The 24,243-nt window shown below is 41.2% G+C and overlaps 1 protein-coding gene across 6 annotated transcripts in view; it reads right to left on the bottom strand.

The window, feature by feature from the left end:
* The window catches only part of OTUD7B (OTU deubiquitinase 7B), a 57,543-nt gene extending 38,591 nt beyond the window's left edge, over positions 1–18,952 (bottom strand). Inside the window, exons 1-3 of one of the 6 annotated variants that reach the window (XM_028488890.2) lie at positions 14,828–18,726; positions 3,213–3,431; positions 1,935–1,983 (exon numbers count right to left, since the gene is read on the bottom strand). Coding sequence is in view for 2 of the 6 variants with exons in the window: in XM_028488888.2 (XP_028344689.1) it covers positions 14,828–14,855 (28 nt within the window). In the remaining 4 variants the exon portion in view is untranslated. Of the gene's footprint in view, positions 1–1,934; positions 1,984–3,212; positions 3,432–14,827 lie in introns of all 6 variants that reach the window. The other 5 variants (XM_007114415.4, XM_028488889.2, XM_028488888.2 and 2 more) reach the window with 5 other exon arrangements.
* Between the last annotated feature and the right edge of the window lie 5,291 nt (positions 18,953–24,243).

The following is a 24,243-nucleotide window of genomic DNA, read 5'->3' as shown; positions in this document are numbered from 1 at the left end:
TCATATACTGCCTTATCATATTAGTTGGCCTTCCAAATACTTATCTCACCAATGTGACTAACAGTCATTCATTCAAAATTTACCAAGCCGGGTCCACCACAGCCTGGGGATACAAATGAAGAAGAGAAGCCAGAGTCCTACCTTCAAGGCACTCCAGTCTGGTGTGAGAAATCTAAACATGTTTTTAGTGCCCAGTGGGGTAGGAAGAGGTATTAGGAGCAACTAGTTTACGTTGATGGGTTAGGGAAGTTTCTCAAACTTAGTCTTTAGGATGTGTAAGGCTGGAGGACAAGATACATTCTAGGTAGAATTAAGATCCTTGATCTTGGCACCTTTCTTTTATACTTTTAAAAATTCTAAACAGGCCTAACAAACTGCTTGGCACATAGTAGATGCCCAACAAATATTTGTGGTTCTAAATTATTCATGGTAGTCCATGTGTGTGGTTAACTAAGAGCTCATCTATACCTAAAATAGGCTGGTGAATATTTACGGGTTTCAAATGTCACCATTCACCCCATAGATATGTAAAATAAAAGTCTATATGAACAAATACATTTGTACAGCTGTCTGTTCACTAAGAATAGCTTCTCTTTCGCTGTAATTTTTTGTTTTTAAAGCACTTTCACAAATATGGCCTCATTTAATAACAATTTTAAAAATTATATACCCTTTGAGATTTTTAATCCCCTCTTTTCTGATGGAAAACACATACACAGAAAGAAGCTTACAAAGCTTGAGTGATACCCAGATAGCAAGGAGCTTGGACCTACATATTCTGAATTTGAATACAGGGTTCATATCAGTTCCCCAGGGATTTATAGCAAAATGAAATCAGTCTAGCCATGCAAAGTCCACAAGCTGAAGAACTCTTTAATACTTTGCTTTTATAACTACTATCCACATTCACCCACACTGTCTTCTAGCCACCACCACCCTCCCCATCCCCCACCAATCCTGCCAACACACACCTATTTCTATTTCCAGGTTAGAGTTAAGAAGCAGAAACTCCAACCCAGGGTATCCTGAGCATTATTTGGGTCTCTTTCATTTGTATAGGTTGTACCTTTTGTGATAATAATTTCTCTTTTAAAAGCAACCAAGCCTCTGGTGGCACAGTGGTTAAGAATCCATCTGCCAATGAAGGGGACACGGGTTCGATCCCTGATCCAGGAAGAATCCACATGCCACAGGGCAACTAAGCCCGTGCGCCACAACTACCGAAGCCCACGTGCCTAGAGCCCATGCTCCACAACGAGAAGCCACAGCAATAAGAAGTCCGTGCAACGCAAAGAAGAGTAGCCCCTGCTCAGCACAACTAGAGAAAGCCTGCGCACAGCAACAAAGACCCAATGCAGCCAAAAATAAATAAATAAATAAACAAATTTTTTTTTTAAAAAAGCAAGCAAGCCTCATATTTATGCATGTAAAATTAGTTACAAGCATATAATACAATCTGACAAGTCTAGTCAGAATATAGGTTATACACTTCTAATATTTACATAATTAACATTTCACATGCAGGTCTTATGTGGAACAAGGCTGGTGGTAAGGTACAGAAAGTCAGTCTATTTTCCTTGTTTGGCACTCTAGAATTATGGACTTTAGAACTGGGATATCAGAGATCATTTCATTCCATACCCTCAAGTTACAGATAGCAGAGAATGAGAACATTACAGAACAATGAGAACCAGGTGAGTGAGATTAAGTGACTTGCCCAAAGCCACACAGCTAACTAGCGAGAAAACTGTGTGTAGAACATAAATCTGTTAACTCCCATTCCAGAAATCTTCACTTGACTTCATATATATTGATAACTTTCAATTCTCCATGTAATCTGCACTGTGGATTGATGTATGAAAACGTCTTTTCCTCCTGCCACCCAGATAAATCTCTTACTTCTACAGATGTATATCAAAGAAAAAAATGTGTACCTGGGAAATTTAATCACTTAAGCAAACCATATTGGAGATGGGAAATCATCTATAAAGAAAATCATGAAAACATGCTCAAATCAACATTTTTGTTTTGATCGTCACCACTAAAAATATGAATTGGATTTGAAAATACTGTATTATTCTAGCCTTATACCCCTAAGGTCTGAAGTTCTGTAAAACTTAAGTTTTATAAAATTATAAAATTATGTATGACATAGGGAGAGATTTTTTTTTCTTTTCTATTGATAGTTTGAAGCTATAATACACTTCTCATACGTTAAGAAATCACAGCAATAACTAAATTTTGAACAGAATAAAACATAAAAACCAAGAGAGAAAGCACCAACCTTTAACACATTACTTCTCCTTGTCCAAAAATGTAAAATGCCTGGAAGCATCAAAGCAATCACTTTCCTCGCATTCACATTTATTCACGTTTATTTGCAGAAAAGCTACATTTCTTCTTCCTCTTAGGAAGGGCCACCATCAGCACAGCAGCACAGAAGTCAAGCAATTCTCCCCTTATGAAAAATTTAACCTCCTGACTCAATCATTCAATAAGCACTTATTAAGGACCCGCTCAGTGCCAGGCCGTCTGCTAAGCGGAGGGGACACATCATGCATCAACTAATAAGGCATTATCCCTGCTTTCTAGAAGTTCATCTAATGGGCTGGTTCCAGAGAAAACCCTAAGATCGGTACCAGCTAACTTGCTTTATTCAACAAAGATTTACTGAGTGCCAGGCACTAGAGACAGAAAAGGATGGCAAGGAAATTTTTTAAAGTAAGAGGTCTGGGCTTTCCTGGTGGCGCAGTGGTTGAGAGTCCGCCTGCCGATGCGATGCAAGGGACATGGGCTCGTGCCCCGGTCCGGGAAGATCCCACATGCCGCGGAGCAGCTGGGCCCGAGAGCCATGGCCGCTGAGCCTGTGCGTCCGGAGCCTGTGCTCCGCAACGGGAGAGGCCACAACAGTGAGAGGCCCGCGTACCAGCAAAAAAAAAAAAAAAAAAAAAAATAAGTAAGAGGTCTTTTCAAAATTTACTGAACAAGTTGCTCTTTTGGATTATAAAAATCACATGTTCTTCTCTAAGAACACCAATCATCAGAAGTTGACTGTAAAGGCTTTTAATGATAACAGCTAACCAAATATTTTGGTCAAAGGCACTGTTTCCTCAATCTTCCTACACTGGGAGGCCAGGCACATACTATCCTGGACCAACATAATTTTGTTATTTATTATAAGATCCATAATATAGGAATGTGGTTGATCTTACCAATAAACTGGGATGAGTTGTTTCCTATGTAGACAGATGCTTCCGGTAAAATGTACTATAAGCCTCTAAGGTCAAACAGATGATAAATCCTGTTAAATTTTCTTGCCACCACAGAGCACATCAAAGCAGTCAGTATAGGTAACCCTTCACGAAGACATAGCACCAGGCCAAGTTTTCAGGGTGTCAGGTCTCTGCTTTTACTTCTCCCTTCCACAAAAACTACAAAAGGTATCAATTAGTACACAAATCATCTGGCAAATATCCCATTGTCCTCTGAATTCTTCTCCTTGAAGTTAATCCAGGAAACCAACCCCTGTAAAAATGAATCCCATTCCATTAATATTTTTAATGTTATTATTAGTAATGATGGTGGTGGTGATAGCAACCACTAGCTTTGTGGTTCACAAAACACTTTCAAATATATTATCTTATTTACTAAAAAAAATGGAGAGGGGATAAAAGGAAACATCATAGGCAACTATCTCAAATATCAAAAATCAAACCCAATTTAACTGGAATTGAAAAGCAAGCATTTTTAATTCTACCGAAGAGTCAAGAAGTTATTTCCATCAAAAAAGCAAAGGGTTGACTCTAGCAAAGCAAAATCACAAATACCCCCTTAAATGCTAGGCCTAACTGATTCAATGTATAAATGTTAAGTCTCAGGAAGAATCTGATATTATAAATCTTTGTTACCCCAATCCCTCTCCCAAATGCTTTACCCACAGTTAAAGGCTCAACAAATACTCTTCTAAAGAAAGAAGAGTTAATGATGAGGAAGCTGCCCTAGGAAGACAAAGTGACAATATTCAGTATTCAAGTATCTTTTTAAGATTTAACTAACGTTTATTGTGCACCAAATCAAGTATCAAGCACTAGGCTAGACACACCCACAAAAATCATCTCATTAACCTCATGAGCCATGCCCAGATATTCCTGGAATCCAAATACTAAATTGACTGGGTCCCCAATACTAAATAGTTTTGACACTTACAACCTTGATCCCACCTTATTAATCCCTAGAATTCAACTCCTACTGGAATTTAGCTCATCACTCTCACAGACTTAAGCATCTTTTAATGCTTTCTGCTAGGTAATGCTCATGAAAAAACTCCCTGTGCCTGTTTTTAAGCTCCTAACTCCAGAATACCACTCATTCCAGATATGGCACATGGTGATAATGGCCATAATCTAAAAAGTATTCTCTTGGATCACACCTGCTAAAGAATAAACCTAAAATGCTAACAAAACTGGATTTCAGCTGGGCAGAAGACATTGAATATTAACAGTCTTCTCAACCTCGAGACTATTTTCTAGTCCTCTGAATACAGAAAGTCTTCTCTATTTGAATGAACTGTGGAAAGCAAGTGTGACCCAAGACTCGCATACTCATCAGAAAGAACCAAGGGAAAAAGAAAAAAAATATTCCAACTGGCATGACCACATCACAAGGTTAACAACACATTACTCATCATTGTGCTACAAGAAAGAACTTGCAAGCGGGCAACGAAGTCAAGGAAACAAACAAAACTCTCCCAGTGCTCAAAGCACAAACACATCCAAATGCCAAAGCAGGTATCACTGTCCAGTTCATGCCCAGGTATGAGTGGGTTCAGAGAGAGCGGGTAGAGGGGAGGGGAAGAGAGGAAAAGCATTACTGTGCAGGTGTGCTTGCCAGCACCAAGGCAGATTTCTTTCTCAGATTCATCAAGAGCCTTTTTAAAAAGAAATACTGGGGGAACCCACCTATTTTTATAGCTTGATTTGTGCAATTACAGAGAACATGTAGTATATGTAAACAGCAGCATATTATATTGATAACAATTGTTGCAGACATTCCCTTTGGAATCTATCGGTTCTATACCTAAATCCTAGCTCTGCCACTTTCTTGCTATGTGACTTTGGGCAAGTTATTTAACTTCTCTGTGCCTTAGCAGGGACCTCATCTGATATTCACTGTGATATCCCTCAGCACTTTAAACAGCGCCTAAATATTCCGGTGAATTAATATTTTATTAACATAGTAATAAATACTTTGGATGAATTACCTGCAAGCAGGTATAAGAATATCTACCTAACTTACGGAATTGTTATCAGTATTAAATGAGGTGATTATATAAAACACTTGGTATAACTCAGGGTAGGGTCTTCACTATTAAATAGCAAAGTTTTCTTCCCTTTATTCCCCAGGCAGGTCACAAGTTATAAAAGAAGAGTCATGGCAAGGATTAAAATGGGATAAGAATTGTAGAAGCCAAACATTGGAATATGTTGACTACAAGGGAGCTAACATAAAATCCAGGAATATTTAATCTTGGCTGATAAAATTACATAACAGTGCCAGACCCTTATAGTAGATACATAGTGTTAGCTGATCCAGAAAATGCTATTTTGCATCTGCAGGTATCTGTTACCAGATAGATAAAAGCCTGATAGAAAGGAAAAGAAAAGGAAAGGAAAGGAAAGGAAAAAAAGGGAGTAAGAAGGAGTCACATCTTAAATATACCTGACTACATATTTAAAAACAAAACATAAAGGATTCTTCAGAAGGCCATTCAATTCTCTAAAAACACACCATTAGCAAAAATACCCTATTGATTCACAGTATTTACTGCCCTTTTTAGGTAATAAGATCTGTGTAAGGAAACTGTTCATAACTGCTGACAGGGTAAATAAGCTTGAAAGATTTGGGTCCAAAACTCTCCTCCTCCAAAAAGACTAATGTGGCCTTTAAGGCTACTTCACCTATAGTTTGTAACCAAAGCAACCTAACTACATGCAGGGGGAAGGACTATTTTATCTTGAAAATTGGGGGTCAGAGAATATATGCAATTAAATCCAAAATCTGAAAGAATCTTTTTCCTTGACTGTGAAGAAGTGAAACTCGGAAGAAGATAGCTCTAAGAAACCTAGATCACTGTTACATTATGAGCCTGACAGAAATATACACATTTAGCACCTAAATATAAGGAAAATCTATGCAGAACTGAAACAGCTTGTGGTTAAACCTCATCATAATGTGGTCTTCAACTTCCCATTTCACTTCCAGGCATTTGCTCTGTGTTTTTAACCACCTGACCCACCTCCTCGTAAGCTGTATGATATAATAGAAAGAGCACTGAACAACAGTCAAAAGAATGGGCTCTACACCAAGTTCCACTACTTACGAGGCATGCACACCAGCCACTTAAACTCTTTGTATTCAGTATTATCTGAGTGTTGGGCTAGACTCAGTGCTTGCTTCCACCAGGATATCCCTTTGGAGAGTAGATCAGAAACCAACCAAACCCAGCTCCCCTACTGCTATAACCCAGAAAAAAAACATGAGCATTGTTCTTATCTATCCCTTTCCCATAAAAGCAGTTACCAAATTCTATTTAGTTTTCTTCAAATCACTTGAATCTCTCCCCTTTCTCCATTCCCATCACCCCTGTAGAGACTCTTTTGTAACAGTCCTCTAACTGCTCTCTCTTCCTCCATTTCACACCACATGGCTGAATCAATTTTCCTAAAATACTAATTTATATATACAATTCCCTGCTCAGGAATTTTTCACTGTAAGGATAAACCAAACTTCTCGGCCTAAGATTTAAGGCCCTCTCCAATTTACCTAACTCTCCAACTTTATTAATCTCATTGCTCTCCTAGGTGAAACACTATATCTACTTGTTCTGCCCCCCAAGCAAGATGGGCTCAGCTCAAAGTTCTCACACTTTGAATGTTTCCCCTCTGTAATTACTCAGTGTTCTCTCTTCTCTAAGGCCTAGATTATCCTGAGGGTAAAAATTTTCCCTACCTACTCCCTCTAAACTTCTGTATAACTCTATATAACGGTACCCCTCACTTGACATGTAATGCCCATGACTTTGTATTACTATTTATCTTTTTATGCAAACATTCAGTCTTCATAACTTACTAAGTTCTTGATGACTTTAACTCTTTCTATACCTGAGGCCTAACTTTTCAGAGGGCAGATAAATATATAACACTATGTCCTATTTTAACCCAGAATATAAATTCCCAAGGGGCCAAGTCTCCTACTACTTGTTTAGTTTATTTACTGGGTAACACTTCCTTGGCATCTCCTTAGAGCATCTTGTCCAAATTCCAGTACACAGCAGGTGTTCAGTAGAAAGGAATTTATAGTCTCAGCCAGACAGCAAACATCAAGGGAAATCTGCATAGATGATTTTTTTCAATCTTAATTTCCATAATGAACTAGTATATTACCAAAAATTACAAAGATGATGTGAGAGAGAAGGAACTTAACATTAAAATGAGAGATCACCTTGTGTCAAATAGCTAGGAATTTATTTTAGGCATCCAAAGAAACTAGGATGCAGCAAATCTTAAGTCTAACTCTCAAATTCTATTTTCAGAATTCTGAGGAGTGTGTGAAGTCTCTATCCCTAGACAGTAAACAGGGACCGAGTATTCTTCATATCAGATAATCTTATCCTTAGTACTGATGGAAGATTTCAGAAAATGAAGAGTCCAAACACTCAGCCAGGTGAGCTCCTAGTTCAAAGAAGATGAAAGCAAACACTCACAAAGGAACTCATTAGAGCAGGAAAGTTTTTAAATGAGAGCATGCTACCCAAAATATTTTTGTTAGTAGCATTATATTTTCCCATTGTCTTGCCTCCAGTCCTCACTTGGGACTATCTTCATGTAAATATCAAGACTTACTCATTCTAAATCCTCAGAGGAATTCTTTTCTTTTCCTTTGAAGTCAGTTATTAATGATTCAAAAGGCACTAGCAGACCAACTCATTTAAAATGACCTAACTTTTCAAAGAATTATTTTAGAACACAAAGCTGATACTTTCAAAGCTGACATCTATATATGATGTTTTCCAAGTAGGTATGTGGCCTGGATACAACTTTGATATAGTTTAGGTACAAGGTTTATAAAGAATTCTAAGCGGTTTTGAACGATGAGAGGAAACAGAACCTCTTTAAATTTTTATACATATCCCTTTTTCCCATTTCTGTTCCTCAATCCTATTCTATAATATCTGCTAACTCTCGCTCTCTACTCTGTTTCTTTGCTCTTTCCCCTGACTTCTGCATTCCTCCTCGCTCTTATCCTAAGAACTGTCTGGGGAACCATGGGTAAGAATCTGGTGCCAGGAGCGAGGGATCTTACCCTCTTCCCTGTTAAGTCTCCAAATATCAATAAAATCAAGGGCCACAAGCAATTTTCTCTTCCCACCACCAGATCTCCCTTATCAAGACTAGAGAAGAGACATGGGGGTGGCAGGAAAGGATAGTGGGGTAGTCATCTACTCAAAGGAACTGTAAGCTCATTAAAGCCAATTCAATCAATTACATGTAGCTACTGACAGCTTAAGTTTTCATCTCAGCCTCATCTTCCAGGTACTCTGGCCTATAACCTTCACACGTTCTCCTACAACCTTCCCAAATATACTAAATGTGTGCTGAGAAATAAGAACATTTTATCAAAAATTTGAGCTAAAGATAACTACAAAAGATAATTGGTTGTAAATTAAAGTTCAGAAGTGCATTTTAGAATTATACATAGATTTGGGATTAGCCCTCAAAAAGGTCCATAATAATGTTCTTCAGAACCTCCACAGGAAATCAAGACGTGACATGTTAAGTTTAACCACAGTTGAAGTTTAAGCAATAACCATTAAATATAAGCTTAAGCAATAACCATTTAACATAATAACCATTAAACATAATAATCGTTTAACATAACATAAACATAAGTTTAAGCAATAACCATTGGTGATATTTTACTTACTTTACCTCTAAAATTGCAATTTCATTATAGTTCAACTTGACATTTAATTTCTTCCTGGTGGGGGGAGGGAAGGGCTTCCGTGAGGCCTAAACAATGTTATACTGGTACTACACATTCCAGAATTAAAAGCTTAAAAATATTTTGCTGAGATACAATCTGGTCTCATCAATAAAAAAGGTGCTGCTAAAAGTATAAGTACATATATATGTACAAATGTGTACATTATTTAGGCTTTCTTTTTTAGAGGCCTAAGAATTCCTGTTTCTCAGCAGTATTTATTAAGTGAACAGATAGGCTGCTTTTGCCCAATGCCAATATAAATCTCCAGTGAAGGTGTCAAGACCTTGATGACAATAGCAGAATTTGATAGCTAGTGAAATGAGTCTGGCCACAGGAGCACAATGCCTCAAATGCCATCAGGATCAATTCCCAGGAGTTTCCTCATTGGGATGATATCACCAATCAATTCCTATCTCATTTCTCAGGGAATGTTTGCTCTCATCTCCTACAGGAAGTTAGTCTTGACTGCTCTCAACTTTTATGTGCATTTCTATATAATTTTCAGTGCTGAATGTTTCTTTATAAGCTTAATTTTTCATTAGGGCCACTATATCGCTCATAATTAAACAGTTCACCAACTCAAAGGACTGTCTTTATTTTTTTATTCATTAGTTAACCATTTAGTCACTAATAGCGACTAAATGCCTACTATGTTTAAGTTACTGTGGCAAGCCCCTGAGGGATACAAAGATAAAAGAAACTACTTATCTGCTTTCAAGGAGCTCACAGTATAGTAGAAGAGCCATACTAAGGGCACAAATAAACTAAAATACAAGAATATACAACTACCACCAGATCAGTACCAATAAAATGATAGGCGGATTCAGAAGTAGGAAAGATCACAGCCTGCAGGAGAAAAAAAAAATCAGGAAAGTTTTCATGGAAGACAGGGTTTAAACTGGGACTCTGATGGGTAGGATTATTTCATGAGGCAAGTGGGGAGGGCAGTGGAGGACAAAGGCTTCAAGATTAGGTGATTAAATGAACTAGATCTACATGTACACAAATGTGAAAAACAATGTTGAGAGAAAAGGTTGCAAAAATATACATGCAGTATGACTCTATTTATGATTTCAAAATAAAACTGTATGTTGTTTGTGTCTATATTACACATTTTTTTTAAAAGTATAAAACATGAAATGGAATGATACATAACAATTCAGAACAGGATTCATTTCCCAAGAAAGAAGAAGGGGATAAGGATGCAGAGTAGGACTTTGGCTATATCTAATACCTAACAGTTTATATCTTAAAGAGAGTGAGAGATCTAAAACAAATATGACAAAATGTTAATATCCATTAAATCTGGGTTGTGGGCTCAAAACTGTGTTAGGGTTTTTTCCCCTGAACTTTTCTAAATATTTAAAATATCTTAGTATTCAAAATTTTTAAATTAAGAAAGGGCCGGGTGACTGGAAGAACAGGGGAGTCATTAACACAAATTTAATCAGGAGCAGGTTGGTTCCCCTAAACTTTAAGGGAACAGTTGATAAGCTCAGTTTTAGACTGAAGAGGGTCCTTCAGATCCCCCACCTAGTGTGCACAAAAGGCACTTAGAACAGAGTGAGGTGGAGGCTGACATATATGGACAGAAAGGAAGTTTTTATTGCCACCCTAGGTCAGATAACTGAAGGGAGAGAGAAGCACCTTCCCACGTAGCTTAAATGCCGTGCAACCAAGTCATCTGCCCCAAAACAAAGCCAAGGAAACTTCCAGTTACACAGGAATTCAGATAAAGACTCACTGTGAGTAGCTATTCTATGCCGCCTCTCTCCCCACCCCTCCCCCAAACACTCATAAACAAAAACGAAATGTACCCTTGCCCACTTGAGAAAGAATTAAGAATTGGCAGCTCTGCTAAAGTGGACAGTATCCAATCCAAGGCCCTTCTCTGGAGATGTTGACAGAGCCCAGAGAAAGGAGTAGAGAAATCATAATTCAGTTAAGTTTCAATGAAACTTACCAGTGGAAGGCATCCATCCTTCCACATCCCCTCATGTCCCAACTTTCCCCAGGGGAATCTAAGGACCTCTAAGATGTCCTCTATCCTGTTCTGTTCTTCTCCAGCAAAAAAAGACTAAAACACAAAATCCAAACTCTTACTTCGCACTTTAAACCCAAATAATTTACCTTCACAAAAATCCAATGAAATTAAAAACATGGGGAAGAAGATTTAGACTCCAAGTATAATGACAAATCTTGTTTTTTAGATATACTTTTTGTCGGTGCCCAATTTATCATAGCTTATTTCTTTTACCAAAGTTTCATTGGTATAATTTAAAATTAAGTTTAAAAGAAAACTTGAAGGTAACTTAGCAGGAGAGATAAATACATCTGCACACACAATAACACAAATACCTTGACATTCTTCTACATCTGAATCACTATCACCGAAGAATCTCCTAACATCCTATTCACTCCACTCCAGGGCATCCAACTGCCCCAGGTCAAAGTCCCTATTCTCCATGGTACTCTCAGGACAGATCTTCCTCAGTCAGACCTGGGAAAATACCACTGTTCACTTTGGACTAGTAAAAAGGACAATGGAGTGAAATGACAGAAGTCCTTCTGTCTTCTAGCTCAATGCAGTGTGGCAGAATGGAACAAACACTGCAACGGGACTTGTGAGGGAATGAGAGAGGTGAGCTAACATTTATTAATCACCTACCACATTACAGCCACTGAAGACTGAATTCCAGACCAAGCTATCACTTCACTACTTCTGTGATCCTAAGTAAATCTCAGGTATTCCATTTGAAAATCAATGAGGGAGACTAAGAACGCATAACAGTCCCTCTAGTTCTCTGATTCCATGATTCCACAAACATGATCACTCAACAACAAACGTATTACTGTTAAACATAATAAAGTGATTTTAAAAGTCTTTTGCTTTGTTCCTCTCCAATCCACCCTCTATATACCACTAACAAAATAATCTTTCTAGAACATGAAATTTACTTTATCACGCAATGCTTAAAAACCCTTAAATGGCTTATCATTTAGTGTAGCACAAGATAAAGCTGTCCATGATCGGCCTTACCTACTTCTCCAGCCTCTTCCATGCCCTCCAACCCTGTCCTCCAGCCATAATAATTACTTAAAAGTTACCTGAAGAAGTCTGACTGTTTCGTTCCTTTAAGCTTTTGTTCATGCTGTTTTCTCAGCCTGGAGTGTACTTCTCTCTCTCATCTGTAGGGTATATCCTTAACTCATCTTTCAAGACTCGGCTCAAATATCATCTCCTCTGGGAGGCACTTTCCAACCTCTGAATGTCCAAGGCAGAACTGACCTTTAGGCCCCCACTCTGCCCCCTACATACCTCTATCACAATACCTATCACACTTCATTCCATCTATATACTGACACATCCCTCTCCTCCCACTAGACCCATAACCCCCTTGTAGGTTGAGATCTTGTCTGACTCATCTGCTTCCTTAGTGCCTAAGACAGTGCTTACAAGAGACATTCAATGGATATTTGATGGAGTGGGGAACAGAGGAACGGAAAACATGAAAGAAGACAGAAAAACTCAATTAAGATGGCCTGAAGAGTGGAGAATAGTAGTATTTATCAGTACCACTATCTTTGGCCTTCTGCTCTTTCCCTAAACTCGTCTTCAGAGAGCTTATTCATCTTCTTGGCTACAGCTACCACATCTATGCTGATGAACTGCAAAGCCACACTTTCAAGCATTATTAACCCTCACCTCTCCACCAGCTGTGGACTCTTCTCTAACAACTGGAACAGCTTTCATTTGGACGTTTCATTGCCACTTTAAATCCAAACGATCTCAAACTGAACTCATCATATTTCCCTAAGAAATGAGGAAACCTCCCTAACTTCTTTTCGCAGGCTCAGCGGCCATGGCTCACGGGCCCAGCCGCTCCGCGGCATGTGGGATCCTCCCAGACCGGGGCGCGAACCCGGTTCCCCTGCATCAGCAGGCGGACGCGCAACCACTGCACCACCAGGGAAGCCCTCCCTAACTTCTTCACCCCAGTCAGTGTCTCAGAAACCCAGGCTTAAAATGCGATCGTTGTTTGACTGATCACTCTCCATCATCTTCCACATCCAGCCCGCACTGATTTCAATTTTTTCCTTCACAATCTCTTTGTCACTCTTTCCCCTCCTTAACCCACCCTCCACAACTCTAGCTCAGGCCTCATCACCACACACATCCCAGCTGCTAATCTCCCTTCCCTCCAAGCCAATCTATTTCCCAATATCATCATATTATAATCCTAATAAAAAATTCTCAGTGGTTAGCTATTTTCCATCGTTTAAGATCTAAACTTATAAGCCTGACTTTTAAGACCCTCTATAAACATAGCTCCAGACCATCCTAACCACCTGTGTTTTACTACTATTCACTGCAACTCAGGTCAGTCTCATCACTGCCCCAAGAACATTCCAAGTACATTCCTGTGCCCAGGCTTCTGCTTGATCCCTCTCAGCTCCAAATTTAAATGATTTTTTTGTTATTTGCTTCATTTTCATTTATTGTACCTAATACAATTTTTTTAAGATCTGGAGTAAGTTACAATTCCTCTGTGACATCACTCATAACTACCTGAATACTCTTCTCCCAAAATACCTACGGTATGAGGTCTGTATTATGCAAATGATAATACACTTTCACATTTTAAAATTTTCTCTGGCATAAAGAGGCTCAATAGGTATTCATTCCTTCCTATTCCCCTTACTCCCAACTAGGCTGTAAATTCTTCAAGGGCACAAAACTGTCATTTTTCCTAATCCTCCATACCACTTAGTAGAACTAAATTCACAGCAGGTCACTAAAAATAACAGCTTAGTAGTCTCTCCTATCAAAAACTATTTCTTATAGTATAAGGTATAAGAGATAGTATAAGGTATAAGAGATAATCCTAAAAAACAGTTAAAAATAATCCTGAACTAAACTGTATAAATTAAGATGCCTGAATTTTAGCTCAGAAATACTTCAATCTCCTGAATTAAGTGGTAAATAATAATCCTGTGCCCATGACATCACAAGCACATAGTTTGGTAATGATTATGAGAAGGCTGGGGGTAGGCAAGGATGAAGGAAAGCAAGTCAACTGAAAGAACAAGGATGGAAGAACAGATGTGTGATTTTTTTGTTTACTTCTTAAGTGTGGACTTCTCCTCATTCCTTTTTCTTTTTTTTTTTTTCTTAAATTGGCCACATTTTCAAACAAGTTTACTTCAGGAGGAAAAATCTAATAGATTTTCAAGGGAGCTAATATCCGAAGAGCCTCTACAAAGCCCAAGTCCTTCAAAAAAAAGCCAGCTTAATCTTCAACATGCAGTATCACGCAGTAGGACTCTTCCAGATATTGTGAGTAAAGACTTATTCAGGCTGCAACATAGGCATCTTCTACCAATAGCTTTTAGGAATAAGGCAGACAGCCTGAGGCCACATTGGACCCACACAGGTTTTGAAAAGAAATTGGTCTTCATTAACATACTCAGTATAGCCCAGTTTTAATTACCCTCATATGGACTTTTCATTTTACGGATTTCTGAGGCAAAATCTTTAATTCAAGACTGACGTTTCTTCACCATCAGTATACTTTCCTCACTATCAGGTAATTCAGGCTTAGAAATGCCAATTCATTTCATCAGTATGATCCCCAAAACACTAAAATAAGTCTGGTTTTTAAAATAATGCATTTTCAAACCAAGAAATTTCTTTCTGAAGTTCTGAATTACCTAAACTAGTGCTCCCTACAATAGCAGAGATAACTGAAAGTTCAATGCACTGGAAACATGACACTGTCCTTACCATAAGCTCTTGAAGAGAATCCAGCCATAGCCTTGAGACTTCCCCACAGGTTGGTAAAACATCAGACAGTCACAAGCAGAGCTCAACATAGTGAGTAAGCTGTGTAAATACAAAAATTTCTACAAGGAATCTTATGTCTCCTGGGTGATCTCTTTAGGCCAGGATGGTCCAGAAGAGAAGTAGGAGAGTCACAATTTACCGGTGCCTGACTCCTTGTCCCTGAGTTCTTGGATCAGAGGGCTCAATACTTCTCATTAAATCCATCCTTTGTTCAAGGACCTACAATGACTCTATTGACCTTTTCATCAACACCCAACAGAGTCTGGCCTCTGAGTCCCCTCCACCCTCTCGCCTGCTCTACCCATGACTTGACCAACCCACATTCTCTCCAGTCATTCTCATTTATTCTCCCCACAAACACAACTTAGTCATTCATACCATCATTGCACACTGTACATTCTATACTTTCTGCCCAGAAGATCTTTTATCTCCTTTTACTCCTAACACAGAATAACTATTTTATTTATTTGAATGCTCACACCTATTACATAGATAAGGATGGAGAAGTAAATTGCCCAAGGTCACATTAGTAAAAAGTAGAACCACAAGTTGAACCAAGATCATCTAACTCCATAGCCCATGCCTCATTATGACTCTAATCCATAGCCTCCCAAGTCCATTTCAAATTTTACTGACTCAGAAATCTTCCCTAATTTATTTCATTCATACTTTGTTACTTCGAATTTTCTAGTCTCTACATACTTCATTTGTAGCACATTAAACTTAGTTTTATGTTTTTTCTTAAATGTTAAAGCTTATAATAGTCTGCTTTCTCATTTACATACTGCCTTCCCCAACATCACCCTGGTCCCAAGGGCAAGAACACCTGTTTTTACATCTTTTATATCTCCCCAAAGCCTGTCGCTGGCACTTGGAAACTGCCTTATCCACAGGAGTGTTCAGTCATTATTCAGCAAGGATTTATTACTTAAAAAAAAAAAAATCAACTTCCTTCTTCTATCATATTAAAAAATCAACTAATTTCAGGCATTCATGATAAAACTGTCCTGCATCTGTATTCTAGTTACACAGATTTTAATTGTCTAATTTATCAGGGGCTGTTGAGAAGATTCCAGGCTGCCATTCCACAGCTCCTAAGTTTGCATAGGAAAGATACTGCTGAAGTCACACTTCAAAGCATCGTTTCAGGATTTTTTCCTTGATGGGATGAATGTCTGGCATAAGGAGAACGCGTGCTCCCTTATAAAGTCCTCTGCCAGCATACTTAGCATGCTTGAGACATTCAGGAGCTCTAAAACTTTAACAAGTGGCACTTAGTGCCCCCATAAAAGTCTGAAAACTTATTTTTAATGCTGAGTTATTCCATCATAATTCACTTGGTTACATATATATTGAATCTCAAAATTCCACACAAAGCCTTCTGAGAACTGAAAACAGTGATGGGCTGTTGGGCTGCCCTACACTTATTCCTAGAGTTTATTCACTCCTTCAATCCCCACCCCTAACCCCTGGAATAATATATGTAGTTCAACCAGGGGAAGTTGCTAAATACAGATATGAATTGAATTTGCCAGATATCATCACTAATATTGGCACGAACTAACTCATAAATTAAAACAACTATTGATAGTCAACAGACTCTGGAACAGCATGTGTGATTTTTAAAAATTAGATAGTACCCTTCAAATTAAATCATTTTCAATAGCGATCCCAAAAGAAAGAGATTAACGAAATAAAGCTTCAGGAAAATTTCCACGTTGTTGGTAACATAACTACACAAAGTCCAACTAGTAATTAACATTCATTACTGGTCAGCCTGCCTTATACAAGTCAGTAGACAGCCCTTTCTTTGGCAAAGGTTTACTTTTTTTTTTCACAAAGGAGTCTTTGGCATTAAATGAAAGGGATAAGTCAAAGCAGGCAACAACAACAACAAAAATAGTAATAATTTGGAAACTATCTTCCTTCCATCTTTCCTTCCTGCTTGAATGCATACTGTCCAAAGTGGGTATCTGTTCAACTCTAAATTATTCATGTTAATGGATGATTATCTGTAGAAAGGTGCTGATAATCCGAAATGGAAAAAATCGAAAAATAATCTATTTCAGTTTTGGAAAATCTTTTCAGCGTATTTATTATCTCAATTATTCCTAGCATGAGCTAATATGTGTATTCATTTGTAATCTCTAAGTACATAGTAACTGGCCACTAACTCAGGGAGGTGCTCTGAGGCATGCTGGGTAGCTAGTGGAAATTAGAACAGACTGGCATTCAGCTTCCAGATGAGCAACATCAATTTCATTTATTTTACAGTTCTGTCCAGCCTTCAAAATATCAATAGACTAGCACAGCAGGTTGGTTACTAACCTTTAAAAGAAAGGCTCGGAAAAACCATGAGGACAAAGAGTATAATTGTTTGCCCATAATGTATTCATTTGTAAATTATGCACGGCAAATGTTTAATTACAAGTCTGATTCTCCCTAGGCACCCAGCATAAGCCCCTGCTGTCTTCTCCATCCCATCAAGAATGTAATCTCATTTATTAGGAAAGAAAGTTTCTATTTTTTAAAGTTATACAGTATAGAAAATGTTTTTTAAAGATTTAGGACTAGCTACCCTTTTGGACCTGCCTTATCACTACCTCTTCTCTCTACTTTGTCCTTTCCCACTTTAGAAATAGGTTGAAAGACAAAGGGATCCAGCGTCCTCTAAGATCTAAATATACAGTATGAGAAGCCACAGACTGAACAATTACCCGTTTCTGATTTTCTAGAAAGTATTTTATACATATATGTACTAAAAGTCAACTAATTTTTGCCTTTGCATTCATGAAAAGAAAACTCCCTGAAGAGCTGGGGAGAATCTCTTACAGAACATTTCTTTGAACTTAATTTTTATATCTGTATTGTGCCCAGAGAAGCCACCTGGGCTCCTGAGAGACTACCTAGACCGTGGGGGGCGGGGGAGTGGGGGGAGAAAAAGAGAGAGGAAGAGAGAGAAAGAAAGACGGAGGGGAAGAGAGAGGCGGAGAGAGAGACTCAGAGCGCTGGTCCTTGTGAGCCGACAAGCTAAAAATACGCCGGCCCAGTAAACAAATCCCGTTCCATCCCGACCGGAGCCACACCGTTAACCTAGTAATTATGAGAAGAGGAGTGAGATCACGCAACCCTCGGCTTACTCATCATCAGCTTCTAAAGTTTCCATCGGCTCATGGCAACTTTTCTTTTTTTCTAAAGTTCATAAGCCTGCCCTAGAATCAATCTCTCTCTCTCACACTCACACACACACACACACACTTCTTTTTCGCTCCCTTCCTCCATTACTGGACGCACCTCAGTTTGGCTATCGATAGGGGAGAACAGCTTGTTTTCTTTTCATTTTACTTTTATATTGAGACTTTAAAATGAACTTTATCCTACAATGAGGGTAGTACCCTGCACTCCTAGCCACCTTAAAACTCCACCATCCCTCCCCGAAAGTCTAGCTGACAAGGGAGGACCGTCCAAACTGCCCAGCACAGCTGAGGAAGGGAGGCCACGAACGGGGAAAAGGGGGGCTGGGAAGGCGGGACGCAGGTGAAAGGGAGGAGTAACCGGGGAAAGGTTGGGGCCAAGCAAGAACAGTCAGGGCGAAGAGGGGGTGCCGAGAGGAGATGGCTCAGGGTGAAATATAATCAGAAAGGAGATGGAGAACAGTGGCGATCAGAGGGTCAGAGTTTGGGAGTCTGAAGAGGCGGGAGGGGCGGGAGCAGACGGGGGAGGGTGACAAGGCGGGGGCTCCGTTACCCTCGCGGCTCCCGGGGCAAGGCCCTAGGCCGGGGCGGAGCGCGGGGCCCGGCTGCCTCTCCTCATTCCTCTGCTGTGACCCCGGGGTCCGGCCGGCCCCTCCCCCGTCGACGATGGAGGCGGAGGCGGTGGCAGAGACTGAGACCGCGGCTGTTGTTCCGCACAGGATCAGGAGCTGGAGCCAGACGGGACTGATCTGGACTGGCCTCCCCCAGTGGCTTTTTGCCTGCTCCACACTCGACTCCGGCTGCTGGTTCAAGATCGGTGGTTTTCGGCCGTCCGGCCGGAAACAAGCGCCAGTTTCCGGCCGGAGCGGGTTGGTGGTGACACCCAAGCGGCACCCGGGCCTCCTCCCGCCCAGCCCCGCCCAGCCCCGCCCCACCCCGTAGCAGCCCCGCCCTTAGCGCCACTCCCCTAGCTGCGGCCAGTCTGGCGGTTGCCCTGCTCGTGACCCCGTGTTTTCCTGGCCCGTGTACCTAAAGCCCCTGTTCTGGAGAGTTCTTGAACCGGAGCTGGAGGGCTACTGGGTGGACTCTTGAGACTTTGAGGTGTAGTCAGTTGGACACAGCCCTTTGGGAAGAAGCAGAAGGAGGCGGGGTAGTTCTAGAAAGGTGAGAGGAATGAAAATACTTAGAATGAGAAGACTGAAATTCTAGTTACTCTACACGATCATTCTAGACTGACCGGAGGAAAATTAACACTTCTTCCAGACCAATCTCCACCCAATTAAGCACTCTCCCTCCTTCACTCCTGCAGTGAACATAGTGTAAGATGTTAGGGGAAAACCCGAAGTTTTTGGCCAACCGAATACTTTTCTCTGTACAGACTGGCATTCAGCTTCCAGATGAGCAACATCAATTTCATTTATTTTACAGTTCTGTCCAGCCTTCAAAATATCAATAGACTAGCACAGCAGGTTGGTTACTAACCTTTAAAAGAAAGGCTCGGAAAAACCATGAGGACAAAGAGTATAATTGTTTGCCCATAATGTATTCATTTGTAAATTATGCACGGCAAATGTTTAATTACAAGTCTGATTCTCCCTAGGCACCCAGCATAAGCCCCTGCTGTCTTCTCCATCCCATCAAGAATGTAATCTCATTTATTAGGAAAGAAAGTTTCTATTTTTTAAAGTTATACAGTATAGAAAATGTTTTTTAAAGATTTAGGACTAGCTACCCTTTTGGACCTGCCTTATCACTACCTCTTCTCTCTACTTTGTCCTTTCCCACTTTAGAAATAGGTTGAAAGACAAAGGGATCCAGCGTCCTCTAAGATCTAAATATACAGTATGAGAAGCCACAGACTGAACAATTACCCGTTTCTGATTTTCTAGAAAGTATTTTATACATATATGTACTAAAAGTCAACTAATTTTTGCCTTTGCATTCATGAAAAGAAAACTCCCTGAAGAGCTGGGGAGAATCTCTTACAGAACATTTCTTTGAACTTAATTTTTATATCTGTATTGTGCCCAGAGAAGCCACCTGGGCTCCTGAGAGACTACCTAGACCGTGGGGGGCGGGGGAGTGGGGGGAGAAAAAGAGAGAGGAAGAGAGAGAAAGAAAGACGGAGGGGAAGAGAGAGGCGGAGAGAGAGACTCAGAGCGCTGGTCCTTGTGAGCCGACAAGCTAAAAATACGCCGGCCCAGTAAACAAATCCCGTTCCATCCCGACCGGAGCCACACCGTTAACCTAGTAATTATGAGAAGAGGAGTGAGATCACGCAACCCTCGGCTTACTCATCATCAGCTTCTAAAGTTTCCATCGGCTCATGGCAACTTTTCTTTTTTTCTAAAGTTCATAAGCCTGCCCTAGAATCAATCTCTCTCTCTCACACTCACACACACACACACACTTCTTTTTCGCTCCCTTCCTCCATTACTGGACGCACCTCAGTTTGGCTATCGATAGGGGAGAACAGCTTGTTTTCTTTTCATTTTACTTTTATATTGAGACTTTAAAATGAACTTTATCCTACAATGAGGGTAGTACCCTGCACTCCTAGCCACCTTAAAACTCCACCATCCCTCCCCGAAAGTCTAGCTGACAAGGGAGGACCGTCCAAACTGCCCAGCACAGCTGAGGAAGGGAGGCCACGAACGGGGAAAAGGGGGGCTGGGAAGGCGGGACGCAGGTGAAAGGGAGGAGTAACCGGGGAAAGGTTGGGGCCAAGCAAGAACAGTCAGGGCGAAGAGGGGGTGCCGAGAGGAGATGGCTCAGGGTGAAATATAATCAGAAAGGAGATGGAGAACAGTGGCGATCAGAGGGTCAGAGTTTGGGAGTCTGAAGAGGCGGGAGGGGCGGGAGCAGACGGGGGAGGGTGACAAGGCGGGGGCTCCGTTACCCTCGCGGCTCCCGGGGCAAGGCCCTAGGCCGGGGCGGAGCGCGGGGCCCGGCTGCCTCTCCTCATTCCTCTGCTGTGACCCCGGGGTCCGGCCGGCCCCTCCCCCGTCGACGATGGAGGCGGAGGCGGTGGCAGAGACTGAGACCGCGGCTGTTGTTCCGCACAGGATCAGGAGCTGGAGCCAGACGGGACTGATCTGGACTGGCCTCCCCCAGTGGCTTTTTGCCTGCTCCACACTCGACTCCGGCTGCTGGTTCAAGATCGGTGGTTTTCGGCCGTCCGGCCGGAAACAAGCGCCAGTTTCCGGCCGGAGCGGGTTGGTGGTGACACCCAAGCGGCACCCGGGCCTCCTCCCGCCCAGCCCCGCCCAGCCCCGCCCCACCCCGTAGCAGCCCCGCCCTTAGCGCCACTCCCCTAGCTGCGGCCAGTCTGGCGGTTGCCCTGCTCGTGACCCCGTGTTTTCCTGGCCCGTGTACCTAAAGCCCCTGTTCTGGAGAGTTCTTGAACCGGAGCTGGAGGGCTACTGGGTGGACTCTTGAGACTTTGAGGTGTAGTCAGTTGGACACAGCCCTTTGGGAAGAAGCAGAAGGAGGCGGGGTAGTTCTAGAAAGGTGAGAGGAATGAAAATACTTAGAATGAGAAGACTGAAATTCTAGTTACTCTACACGATCATTCTAGACTGACCGGAGGAAAATTAACACTTCTTCCAGACCAATCTCCACCCAATTAAGCACTCTCCCTCCTTCACTCCTGCAGTGAACATAGTGTAAGATGTTAGGGGAAAACCCGAAGTTTTTGGCCAACCGAATACTTTTCTCTGTAAACACTCAATATTTATTTACTCGCATAATGATGATACCCTATTGACATATCTGCCTTAGACTGTTAGCGCAAGCAAAACAAGTTATGTAGTGCTTTTTTGGTAATACCTTTTAACAGCCTTGTACAACGACTATGCTGTAGCATAGTTCAATTCACAAATATTGAGTCCCTACTACGTGCAAGGCACTGTGCTCATTGATACTGGGGACACAAAAATGAATAAGACATAATTCCAGGCATCAAAGGTCTTACGCTTTAGTAAAACACATAAAACTGTATTGTATAAGGCAGAACTCACATATGTGCTGTGTGATTTACAAGGACCTATGGCTATGGGAACATAAGCCTTGCCTGGCACAGAGCAGACCTTCCATATTTGTTGAATGAATAAATATTAGACGAACGTGGACAGTTTCAAGCAAGAAGAGCCATTTAATAAATACCTCTTTATGACAAACACAAAGTGGAGCCAGCCCCTGCTATAATCTGACCAAAGAAATGCTAAATTTTTTTAAAGTTTATTTATTTTATTTATTTATTTTTGGCTGTGTTGGGTCTTCTCTTCGTTGAGGTGCGAGGGCTTCTCATTGCGGTGGCTTCTGTTGTTACAGAGCACGTGCTCTAGGCGCGCGGGGTTCAATAGTTGTGGCTTGTGGGCTCTAGAGCTCAGGCTCAGTAGCTGTGGCGCTCGGACTGAGTTGCTCCGTGGCATGTGGGATCTTCCCGGACCAGGGCTCGAACCCTTGTCCCCTGCATTGGCAGGCGGATTCTTAACCACTGCGCCACCAGGGAAGCCCAAGAAATGCTAAATTTTAATTCAGATTCCTAACATTGTAGCAACTGGTTTGCATTTTCAAAATGTTGTGCCCATTAGGCCTATTTAAAAACAAATATTACAGTCAACTTTTCTGTCCCCTCACTACTTTCTGAAGTCCTCAGTTTCTAAAGGGAAAGAGGGGAGCATAGACACTTTAGAATTATCCAGCTCAAGACTAGAAAATTGGCATCTGAAACAAGAAACTTCCTAGACAGCTATATCTCTTGGGAATATCCTGGATTTAGAGTTGAAGATTTAGGGCCTAGGGCTATACCAAGGTCAAGCAGGTCAGAGTACCTAGCATGAGGCACATCCAGGACCAACAATACAGGTTGGCAGGCAGAGGCATTTGGGGGACAAGCATGTGGGGACTACAAATTTTGGATACTGTTCAGTGGCAAATTTGAGGAGGTATGAGACTTGGTCACCGAACTCCATGGATCACACCCACCCATTGCCAGCTAAATCTGAGGTAGGAGGAAAGGTCCACAGATGAGGAGCCTCAAAAATCTAAAGCTGTCTTGTTTCAGCAAGGCCCTCCCAGGACCAGTTTATGCCCATCTGTTAACTATGTCTTTCTAGTCTTAACTCCACTACCGCAGACTTATTATGACCAGGTATGACGTTCAAAGGCCTTCTCCATCCCTCAGTACAAGGCCGACTTTTACTTTTGGCAGTGACTACAAAAAGTTTCCAAATTTGAAAGCTGGGCCAAGTTGCTGGTCAAACTCATTTAAGTGACCACACTTTACAGGCTTGCCTGGAAATTTAGGGGCCAGGAAGTGATGGGGTTGCAGTTGCTTTGTGCCTGTTTCTTGCTCTGACCATCCATCACTCATTGTTGTTTGTGCAGTTGCTCAATGGGCTGCTTGTTTTGGGCAGCCCAGGCTGTATGGGTAGCAGTGTGGTCAGCCGGGCTGGGAGCCAGGCCACCTGGGTTCTGGTCCCAGCTCAGCCAGCCCCTAATCCATTAAGTGATTCCCTATTCCTATGTGTCATTTTCTCTGCCTAGAAGCAGGGGACCTCTTTTGTAGTGATGTGCAGCCATTCAGGCTGTCACTATGCTAAATGCTCAGAAGCAGCTGTCCAGTGTCATTGTGGGAAGTCAGGACACAGGTGATTATTTTTTGCTGACAGGTAGAAAAACAGTAAGGAAAGTAAAAACAGCAGAGAAAACCCTACCGGTATACACAGGGCCACACAGCCTTATCTGCCATTCAGTACAAAGTTCTCCTCCACCCTAAAGGCCTGTTTACTCATTTTAGCAATTCTAAGGGCTACTCCAAGGAGCTCCCTGAGTTTTCACTTCACTTTAAGCAAGAGCAGAAAAAACAGAGCTTTGCCTTTCAGCAGAGAAACTAAAAGGAGAGATTATTTCAACACCTGGGCTAATGGATAGAGTAGGGGGAAATGTTCAGAGAAAGCTATTCTGCAGCTAACCGGGAAAACAAAAAACAAACAAAAAAAACCACCCGGCAATTGTTTGCATTTATATGCTTTTGTGGTAGAAAAGAAAATCAAACCAAAATAACTTCTTTTCCACTATCACCACTATAATTTAGACCAGTGGTTCTGTGGAGTCTTAAAAACTACATACCGTATGTGCCTAGGAACCTCAGATGAC

The sequence above is a fragment of the Physeter macrocephalus genome, chromosome 4 (genome assembly GCF_002837175.3).
Source record: "Physeter macrocephalus isolate SW-GA chromosome 4, ASM283717v5, whole genome shotgun sequence".
In the NCBI taxonomy this organism is placed as follows: Eukaryota; Metazoa; Chordata; class Mammalia; order Artiodactyla; family Physeteridae; genus Physeter; species Physeter macrocephalus.
This window is presented reverse-complemented; position numbering and strand designations above follow the sequence as displayed.